The 10,000-nt window shown below is 42.3% G+C and overlaps 2 protein-coding genes across 2 annotated transcripts in view; one reads left to right on the top strand and one right to left on the bottom strand.

The window, feature by feature from the left end:
* LOC137970052 (ubiquitin domain-containing protein UBFD1-like) overlaps positions 1–9,209 on the bottom strand; it is a 10,246-nt gene extending 1,037 nt beyond the window's left edge. Inside the window, exons 1-9 of the mRNA XM_068816510.1 lie at positions 9,170–9,209; positions 8,771–9,082; positions 7,640–7,675; positions 5,492–5,638; positions 4,497–4,528; positions 4,329–4,394; positions 3,440–3,545; positions 3,035–3,117; positions 1–518 (exon numbers count right to left, since the gene is read on the bottom strand). The exon at positions 1–518 is cut by the window's left edge and continues 1,037 nt beyond it. Coding sequence (XP_068672611.1) covers positions 408–518; positions 3,035–3,117; positions 3,440–3,545; positions 4,329–4,394; positions 4,497–4,528; positions 5,492–5,638; positions 7,640–7,675; positions 8,771–9,082; positions 9,170–9,200 — 924 coding nt within the window. The 5' untranslated portion in view covers positions 9,201–9,209 and the 3' untranslated portion in view covers positions 1–407. The remainder of the gene's footprint in view (positions 519–3,034; positions 3,118–3,439; positions 3,546–4,328; positions 4,395–4,496; positions 4,529–5,491; positions 5,639–7,639; positions 7,676–8,770; positions 9,083–9,169) is intronic.
* A 32-nt stretch (positions 9,210–9,241) lies between these two features.
* Positions 9,242–10,000, top strand: part of LOC137970051 (cytosolic Fe-S cluster assembly factor NUBP1 homolog) — a 15,033-nt gene continuing 14,274 nt past the window's right edge. The window contains exons 1-2 of the mRNA XM_068816509.1: positions 9,242–9,288; positions 9,404–9,508. Of these exons, the coding sequence (XP_068672610.1) occupies positions 9,258–9,288; positions 9,404–9,508 (136 nt within the window). The 5' untranslated portion in view covers positions 9,242–9,257. The remainder of the gene's footprint in view (positions 9,289–9,403; positions 9,509–10,000) is intronic.

The following is a 10,000-nucleotide window of genomic DNA, read 5'->3' as shown; positions in this document are numbered from 1 at the left end:
GAAGGAGACGGATCGCCTGATGAGTCTGTTGGTAGTAGGTCCACAGTATATTGTTGAGAAACAATAAAATCTCAGAAATCAACCTGATCCAATCAGTTCAATGGTAAAACGGCTTCAGATTGTCAAAAATTCGCTTTCTTAACCGTGGCATCTTAACATCTGCCTGACAATCTGTTTCCAAAGTAACTTTAACAAAGTACGTTATGAAAAGCACTCTGGGTCCAACTCTTTTCTTTCGAAGACTATTCATTTAGTCGACGTTCTTCCATGCAAAAAAGGCAATTGTCACACTTTAAAAGTCAACATGGTTCATTGCACATTTTCACATAGATTCAAAGCTCCCGAATCCTGTGTATTGAAAAACACCACTCAAGTCCGTATCTGTTACGTTCATCTGTACCAGAAGGCTAGAACGGTTGCCATTTTCCGAGAATAGTATCCTTTATTGCATCGACAAACTGCGCTGGTACCCAGTAGATCCAGTACCGCGACGCTTCAGTAGGTCCCAACTGAATCGCCTAAAACAGAGAATGCGCTGAATGACGTTTGCTAAACAATGGGTCGATATGGGGAGCGCTTCATTTGGACAAAAATTTTGTAATTTTCAGGTGACCCTGTGTGGAAGGGAAAAAGAATCAACTGTTTACAGTTAAAAGGTAAATGCCGTTTTCAAAAATCAAATGAAACCCAAATTGATCAGAAGAAGACTGATGATTAAGTTAATGAAGATAGCGACAACTTTTCTGCGCAAAAATGTTTTGGCAATTACTATTGCTATCATAAGTGCACTTTGCAAACTATTTAACCTCTCATAAGTTTATTTCAACACTCACTGGAAGGAAGATGCAGTGAAGGGGATGCAGTGAAAGGGGATGCAGTGAAGGGGGATGCAGTGAAGGGGGATGCAGTGAAGGGGATGCAGTGAAGGGGATGCAGTGAAAGGGGATGCAGTGAAGGGGGATGCAGTGAAGGGGATGCAGTGAAGGGGATGCAGTGACGGGGGATGCAGTGAAGGGGATGCAGTGAAGGGGATGCAGTGAAGGGGATGCAGTGAAGGGGGATGCAGTGAAGGGGATGCAGTGAAGGGGATGCAGTGAAAGGGGATGCAGTGAAGGGGGATGCAGTGAAGGGGATGCAGTGAAGGGGATGCAGTGAAGGGGGATGCAGTGAGGGGGATGCAGTGAAGGGGATGCAGTGAAGGGGATGCAGTGAAGGGGGATGCAGTGAAGGGGATGCAGTGAAGGGGGATGCAGTGAAGGGGGATGCAGTGAAGGGGATGCAGTGAAGGGGGATGCAGTGAAGGGGGATGCAGTGAAGGGGGATGCAGTGAAGGGGATGCAGTGAAGGGGATGCAGTGAAAGGGAATGCAGTGAAGGGGGATGCAGTGAAGGGGATGCAGTGAAGGGCATGCAGTGAAGGGGGATGCAGTGAAGGGGGATGCAGTGAAGGGGATGCAGTGAAGGGGGATGCAGTGAAGGGGATGCAGTGAAGGGGGATGCAGTGAAGGGGATGCAGTGAAGGGGGATGCAGTGAAGGGGGATGCAGTGAAGGGGATGCAGTGAAGGGGGATGCAGTGAAGGGGATGCAGTGAAGGGGGATGCAGTGAAGGGGGATGCAGTGAAGGGGATGCAGTGAAGGGGGATGCAGTGAAGGGGGATGCAGTGAAGGGGATGCAGTGAAGGGGATGCAGTGAAAGGGGATGCAGTGAAGGGGGATGCAGTGAAGGGGATGCAGTGAAGGGGATGCAGTGACGGGGGATGCAGTGAAGGGGATGCAGTGAAGGGGATGCAGTGAAGGGGATGCAGTGAAGGGGGATGCAGTGAAGGGGATGCAGTGAAGGGGATGCAGTGAAAGGGGATGCAGTGAAGGGGGATGCAGTGAAGGGGATGCAGTGAAGGGGATGCAGTGAAGGGGGATGCAGTGAGGGGGATGCAGTGAAGGGGATGCAGTGAAGGGGATGCAGTGAAGGGGATGCAGTGAAGGGGGATGCAGTGAAGGGGGATGCAGTGAAGGGGATGCAGTGAAGGGCATGCAGTGAAGGGGGATGCAGTGAAGGGGGATGCAGTGAAGGGGGATGCAGTGAAGGGGATGCAGTGAAGGGCATGCAGTGAAGGGGATGCAGTGAAGGGGGATGCAGTGAAGGGGATGCAGTGAAGGGGATGCAGTGAAAGGGGATGCAGTGAAGGGGGATGCAGTGAAGGGGATGCAGTGAAGGGGATGCAGTGAAGGGGGATGCAGTGAGGGGGATGCAGTGAAGGGGATGCAGTGAAGGGGATGCAGTGAAGGGGATGCAGTGAAGGGGGATGCAGTGAAGGGGATGCAGTGAAGGGGATGCAGTGAAAGGGGATGCAGTGAAGGGGGATGCAGTGAAGGGGATGCAGTGAAGGGGATGCAGTGACGGGGGATGCAGTGAAGGGGATGCAGTGAAGGGGATGCAGTGAAGGGGATGCAGTGAAGGGGGATGCAGTGAAGGGGGATGCAGTGAAGGGGATGCAGTGAAGGGGGATGCAGTGAAGGGGGATGCAGTGAAGGGGATGCAGTGAAGGGGGTGCAGTGAAGGGGGGTCAGCGATGGCGCAGTGGTAAGAGCACTCGCCTCCCACTAATGTGGCCCGGGTTCCATTCCCAGAGTCGGCGTCATATGTGGGTTGAGTTTGTTGGTTCTCTACTCTGCACCGAGAGGCTTTTCTCTGGGTACTCGGTTTTCCCGAAAAACGAAAGAAAGAAATATTTTAACAATTTTAGGATTGGAGACAAATTTACCGGGCTAACAAATTCGACAGAAAGATTGCCCAAAACAAAGAAAAATACTCGGAATTTTGGCTTTCTTAGCTATGATAAAGACAGCCGACAGTCACTGAAACTGTCGACATTAAAAACCATTTTCTTTGGTTTGCTCTACAACATGTATGTTAAATGAACTAGGAGATCTTTTTTTGTTTTTTGTTTTAGACAAAATTACTAGCCTGAAATCAACAGCCCATATTAACACTTTTCATGCATAATCAGTCATCCTCAAATTTTGCACCTCATACCATCATATGATATTCTTCATGTCCCTGAATTGCTTCAGAAATGACATTTTTTATAGAGCCCATTGGTATCTTCTCTGTTCGTTCTGTAATAATGCAAAGAATGAAGAAAATTTAGTTTTTTGAACCAAGCAATAAGACAAACATAGGATGTCTAATCCAGGATCAGTGGGTATTGACCTTTCCTTTAACACTAAGGATATTACAGTGCGACGCACCGCACTGTGGCCACCTAACAAAGTTCTTTTACAAATTGTCTGCCAATCAGGATGTGTGAATTTGATTGACAGTCACGCCTCCTTGCAAAGTTCGCACAGTTGTAAGTTGAACACTGTTGCATGGGTTGTTGAGTTGACATATTTACACGTAATTTTCAACTGTGAACGTTTGTTGGGTCCTGTCATTTACCTTTTGTTCCAATCCAAAGTTGATCTAACTCAAGTTTGAAGGTCAATCTGACCTTTCCACCATATTTGTTATACATCCCAGCCACTGGAACTGTTGGTAACTTTTCCTGGGAAAAATGAACAAGAAAATGGAGCAAGGTAAAAAATAAAAGTTTTTTTTAAAAACGCACAGTCAAATTTCTTATTAGACCCATTTATGGAGCTCAGATGTACTGCTACCGACAGTTTGTGATTTTTCCAGATCAAAACTAATTATGGCCTAAGTGCAAAGCAGGAATTCCATAATAATAACACTATGAATTGTTTATTACTTAATGGACCACTCCCCATTGGAACTTTTCAGGGGCAGTGAAACATATCAATGATACAGAAGAACGGAACAACCTTTAAGAACCCCAACTGTGTCGAGGCAAACCATTTGACTATTTTACAAGAGCAACTGAAGAGTCGAATCAGGGACTACCAGGAATGACTTCAGCTCGTGGACAGAATAATATTAGTCTTGAACCTAGGATCTCAGGATCTCAAGGCAAGCACCCTGATCACTTAGCCATGCTTGCCAGCGAGTCCTTAATTTCAACTGTAAAACTGGGTGACTGTTTTGCCATTTATCACTCATCATAATGTCATCTGGACCCCTAAGAGAGCAATGAAAGCCAACAAATGGTAGAGCTATTGCAGTTTTACCAGCCCCTTCCCCTTTGCAGCCCTAAGGAATACTAGGAATATGTTGAAATCATTTTAAAGTGAATCTTATTTTGACCTACTACAGTTATCAGGATCAGAGGAAGATCTAAACAGATGCTGAAGTATTAGATGTTCAAACTTCCAAACCCACTTGCTAACCAAATGACTTGAAAAACAATAGTGCAAACTTAACTAAATAATACTTTTTTATTCTTGATTCCAGGCATCACATCATCTGGTTTTCCTTTGTCTAAAACTTTTTTGTGCATCTAAAATACAAATGAAAGTACAGTATTACTCCTTGTTAAATTTTTTAAGGACCTTTAAAAATTCAGTGCAAGGAAACAAGAATGGGAAATTAAAAAAATCACCTTTTGGTTACAGAGAGGTTCCTTTGATGAGCCTGAAAAAATAAAAAAATAAAATCAGTTGAAACAAAGAATTGATTAGTGTGGACCTTTTTAATGATGTCATGTTAAATCTAAAATTATCATTTCAAGATAAGGCACCTTTGTATTTCAAACTGAGAGTCTGCAAAAACAGGATATCTCCTTCAATTTGTAACAACATGGAAACTCTGAGTTACAAAATTTTGCCAAGAACTGTACGACAATATGCAACTTTCTTTTGTTAAGTTTAGTGTCTTCTCTTTAGCACAAGTTTACAGCAGATTCCCGAAAAATTCACAGGTTTACTAACATGTTTTATTTATCAGGCTATTGGTTCTTATAATAGTACTGTGTATGATGCTTTATTGGCCAAATTTCAGTCTGATGTTCTTAATCCAGTCTTGTTTTTATATGCGGGTGTTTGCAGTCAGTATTCTTTTTGAAGGTATATACTCTATTATGCTTTTGTGTGTGCTTTTGACAGCTTAAATCTGTAAAATAAACTCAGATACAGTTTTATTGGAGTTTTTAGTATTGTACCTCGTCTAGCAATTCAAAGAGATGCTCATACATCAAATTAATGTTGTTCATCAGTCTTAAAATTACCGTAAGGAAAACAAGGATAATAACAAGGTTTAAGTCAGCCACAGGCAAACTTTCTCTTCCTATCCCATATTGATTAGGGGCTCAAAAATACTGATTGATTGAAATACTGTTAGATATTATCAGTTATTTTTTCCACACATTAAGGGTACTATTCCACCCGCCCCGCCCCCCCCCCCCCCCCCAATATTGCAGTTTATAAAAGAATGGATATTTTCTTTTGTGTTAAATTGTTGGAAGCAGGGTTTGAGTCAAACCTGGACACGACCTAGCGCAAGCACCAACATTTTCCTTAGACAATTTATCACCCTGGTAGTAGAAGGGGGGCAGGTAAATACTATACTTGTGTTCTATCTCATCCCACCCTATCTTACCTGAGGTTGTTTTTTCTTCTTTTAATGCCCCAGGGGGAGGGGGAGTGACTTTCATAACATCATTTATGGTTGACCCAACAACCATCATTTTGACTCCATTTGTAACATTTAACTCCCTAAGAGTTTTGCTACCATCTTTGACAAGACCTGTAGATTTAACAACAAAAAGTGAAAGCTAGTCAGAATATTAATGGGCTGCAAGCAGGCTCTTCCATTGAAAATGGTACCGGGGTGAAATATAGGGGCTTGGTTACTAGTTTCTAAAGGAGAGGAAGAACCTGCAGCGATCCCGGCAGTTCTTCAGATGAGTATATACGTTCAGAATGCAAATTGCTGATTGGTCAATTTGCGATTGACAATTGTCAGTTAAAACAATACAAAGATTTTCAGTTCAACTCAACAAGGCGAGTGTAATCTCGGAAAGTGTCTCTCTTCCACCCAATAAAGAGTCTTCCTGTATACAGGAAAAGGCATAACAGCATAGAATGCCAATAAATCCTTAACGCAATGGCGCGCTTCAGTTGTTGTGGCTAAGGCAATGGTATTTGCAGTGGTTCGGTCACCTTCCAGGTCAGTTCCACATGAAACTGCGCATAAAGACAAATACATGTCAATTTCCCTCACGACAAATGTGTTTGAGAACGCTGCAAGGTCGAAGACATGTTGCTCTCTAAAAAATAGTTTCGAATTGACAATATTCCCTGAATTCTTTATTCACAGGCCTGTTGAGTGCGATTAGAAAATCCTCACGCGTTGGTTCATGCACAAATTTGAGAAAGACATTTGCAGCTGCTTGCCATCCTTTTCACGCAAGATTCTTTAAAAGCCAAACTGTGGCTTTGTCACTTGCTGTACAGATCTTCAGTCCCATTTGGTATTAACACCAAGACTTTCACGCTTGTAGCGTTGTCAGGAAGGTCTTCGACATTGAGATGGGCCAGGAAATTTGAATATCTCGCATGCACTCTACTCACAAGGGGGACTCATGGTTTTCTGTGCACGGACGCTAAAACGTGACAGTAGTGGTCGCTTTTTCCCTCAGAGATTTTCTATATAATTTTGATCATCTTCCCTTCTTTTATTTAGTGGAAGGGCTCTTTGCTTGTGTGAAACTCAAAGCCATTTAGTAACAACAACTTCTTCAGATTTGACATGCTACGGTTTATTTACCTCTTCTGATCTGATCTGATCTGATCTGATCTGATCTGATTGGTTCGTTTCACTTTGATGATTTGACAGATCAGCAGTGGGCAGAACTGAAGAACTGCAGGGATCTTTGCAGGCTCTTCCCTTCGAAACAAGCAACAAAGCCCCCATCTTTTTGGCCGCACACCACTTCAAGGGAAGAGCCTGCTTGCAGGCTAAAATATTAAGGCCTTCACATTCATTAATATTTCGCTACTATGACTGAACATGCCAGAGGACCCAGAGAAAACTGTCGGAGCAGAGTAGAGAACTAACAAAAACTCAACCCACTTTTGGCGTTGGGTCAGGGAATCAGGGGCCACTTTGGTGGGCCATCCCTGCTGCACGATTTCTCGTGCTTGCGTGCTGTAGGGCATAACAATAACGTTGTAGTTGTGTTGTGGGAAAAGAGTGTTTGTGAAGCATTTTAGCGGTTATCTTCCCTCTCCCCTTTTCAAATGTTTTTTTAGTGTGATGGGTGCCTGTCTCCCATGCTGCATGGGGGCTCATAGCTGGGTTGCAAGGATTTCCCAGGCATGGGCGCAGTCTCCATTTAGGAGCTGGCTGCCAATACTGCAAGCTCCTGAATGTCTCAGGCATCGAACTTCCAATAGCGACAGAGTAATATTAATCAATTGACTCCTAGAAGTGAGACTTAATAGATTTTATTCTGTCTAATGCCAGTGCCAATAGATGCCGTTTAGAAGTCAATTGGTTAACAATCTCTACTTCCACTAAAAAACTTTTTCCCCTTTATTAAGCAAACCCACTGACTCCTAGGAGGAAGACTTTATAGGTTTTCGTCACCAATGGGAGTGGTTAAGGGGTTCAAGGGTTAGATATGTCATTGAACCAGAGATACAATAGGGAAAAGTAAATGCTACTAACAAAGTGCCTGCCTGGATCCCCATAGTTCAAAACTCCTGACAAAGGAAAGTTTCTGTTTTCAGATTACTATATTACCTTTGTACATAAGCTTCTGCATTGACACGGGTAAACCTAAAAAAAAAAAGAAAAAAAATTAAAATATAAATAAGTAAGGAGGTTAGATTATTGCAGTTATGAACATTAGAAGCATTTTTTAAAGTCCAAAAATCAAAGAGACAGCCCGGAAAAAATCAGGCTTTAACAGGACCTAGTCCCACGACCTATGTGAAAAAAGGGCTGCTCTACATCCATTTTGGTTGTTCCTAATAGGCCAATAATAATTACATTAATACGTGTAAAATTTAAAGAATATAAAAGACAACATATGTTTGAAGTGGGTTAACCTCTGGTTCAAAAACCATTAAGTTTTGGCACCCAATAATTTATCAGCTAATATTTTGCTCAATTCAAAGCCAAAATTATGGAGATGACTACGTTTACTGTAACGGGATGCGAATTTAAAACTTCTCGTATTAAGTGTTAACTACAAAGTGTCTGTTTCTGAGAATTAAAATAATAGCTAGTGTGCAGTCCTGCTTGCAAAGTGTTAACAATTCCTCTGTGTTTCGTTTTTGTGCATAAATTTGTATGCTGTTATAGTAGTAGTAGTAGTAGTAGTGGCATCCTAATCTCGAAGAGGCGATGGTTAGTGCTGGGGATTTTGGGCAGGATCTTGTATGACTGTGTAGCCTGATCCTGAAGTGGAGCTGTTATATAAACTCAAAAAAATGCATATTGAAGCTCAATCCCTCTCTCTATGCTACTTGTATTGTGATGATCGTTGCATTTATCAAGTTTTCTTTAGGCAGATTGGTCTAAAATACAATGCCCCCTATAAGCAAATTTGTAAGTAAATGAGAAAAGAAATTATGTTAAAAGTGTAAACAATGATGTTAACAAACTCTCTTTCATTGAAAATGACTGTGTTTTAACAAGTGGAAAAAGTCCATTTTTGACTTCCTGCAAAAAGGTCCACGTAGCGAAACCAAAATCACCCTTTTTCTGTCGGAGGGGTGGGAAAGGGTTCTTTCATTCATTTCCATATCCCCGTCAAAGGAGGCTACTAAATTCTGAATTCAAGGAACTTGGAGTAAATTTAATGAGGCGTTTCGGAGAAATCTTTCTTCATTTTAGAGTTAATTAAGCAAAAACACGAGAAAAGCAAACCTGTCAGATTTTCTATATGTTGCTTCAGGCAATCAGCTGTTTCGTCAACAGGGAAAGTGACTTCATAATTTTTCTTGTTCCAAACCACTCTAAAACTTGCCGTCTCTCTGCAAGACGAAGCGGGTTCATCCTCTGTTGAGTCCTTCTCTTTCTCCTCCACGCTAAAATCTTCTTTCGACGTCTCGTTCATTTCCGCGTTCTCGTTGTCAACATCAGCATTTTTGGGACAACATTGCTCCCGACACGGGTCCTGAGAAGAATCCGTGCGCTCGCACTTTCTATCGGACTCCAACTTGTCGTCGGCATCTATTACTAAAATTAAGACAGTAACTATTCTATCATCAAGATTTGAATTTGCTGCCCCACAAACAATTTTTGAGATAAACAAAAAATATTTACCAGACCCTTCTTCCGCCATTTTCCTTTTCATGTTGGAAGCAATGACCATGCGCCAGCACCATCATCGTGGGCTCTTAAAAAAAACAAGATGGCGGACGTGCCGGAGAATGCGCCTGAACGTAATTCTACTTTAAAACGAGAATATTTTGACGATTAGAGTTTAGAAAAAGAGATCACTTTACAAACGTTCGCTGCATGAATATATTTATTTAGTGGTGTTTTTTTTAACTGCAGACTGTCCTGGAACAGGTAGCGAACAGGCAGGGAAAAGCTCTGCATGTCAAGGATGTCCGAACCAAACCATTTGCGCATCAAGTAAAACAGTAGGACCAGATCCAGGTAATTCGTTCTCACCCTTTAATATGCCATGCAGGTTTCATAATTTATCCCCAAGTTCTGCCCTTCCTTTTGTGTTCGCGTGAAAACTGCTCGAACCGTGATTTTTTGCGTCGACACATTCTTGTGCTCAGTTACCAGGCCTTTGGAATTGGATGAGGTCCCAAACTTGAGTTCATTAAAAATAGACCAGGTTCTCAATAGACGGTGATAATCCCCAAGTGTTAAAGGAAGAGAGCCCTTTTGAACTAGGAAGCAATGATGAAGAACAACCTTCAAAGAACTGAGTTATACAAAGGGCCGGAACCAACATGTAACCATTTTATTAGGAAGTTTACCATAGTAAAATTAATACTGATTTTAGGGATGGAGTTACAGTGTAGGGGTATGTTAGGGTTATGTATGAAACCTGACACTATTAGCTGTCTGTTGCTTTGAAAGCAATAAAAAGTATTATTATTGCTGTGCCAATTAATGACCGTACATTCCTGCAGA

This window comes from Montipora foliosa, chromosome 9, assembly GCF_036669935.1.
Source record: "Montipora foliosa isolate CH-2021 chromosome 9, ASM3666993v2, whole genome shotgun sequence".
Taxonomy (NCBI): domain Eukaryota; kingdom Metazoa; phylum Cnidaria; class Anthozoa; order Scleractinia; family Acroporidae; genus Montipora; species Montipora foliosa.
Note: the sequence above shows the minus strand (reverse complement) of the source record. Positions and strands in the feature narration are given on the sequence as shown.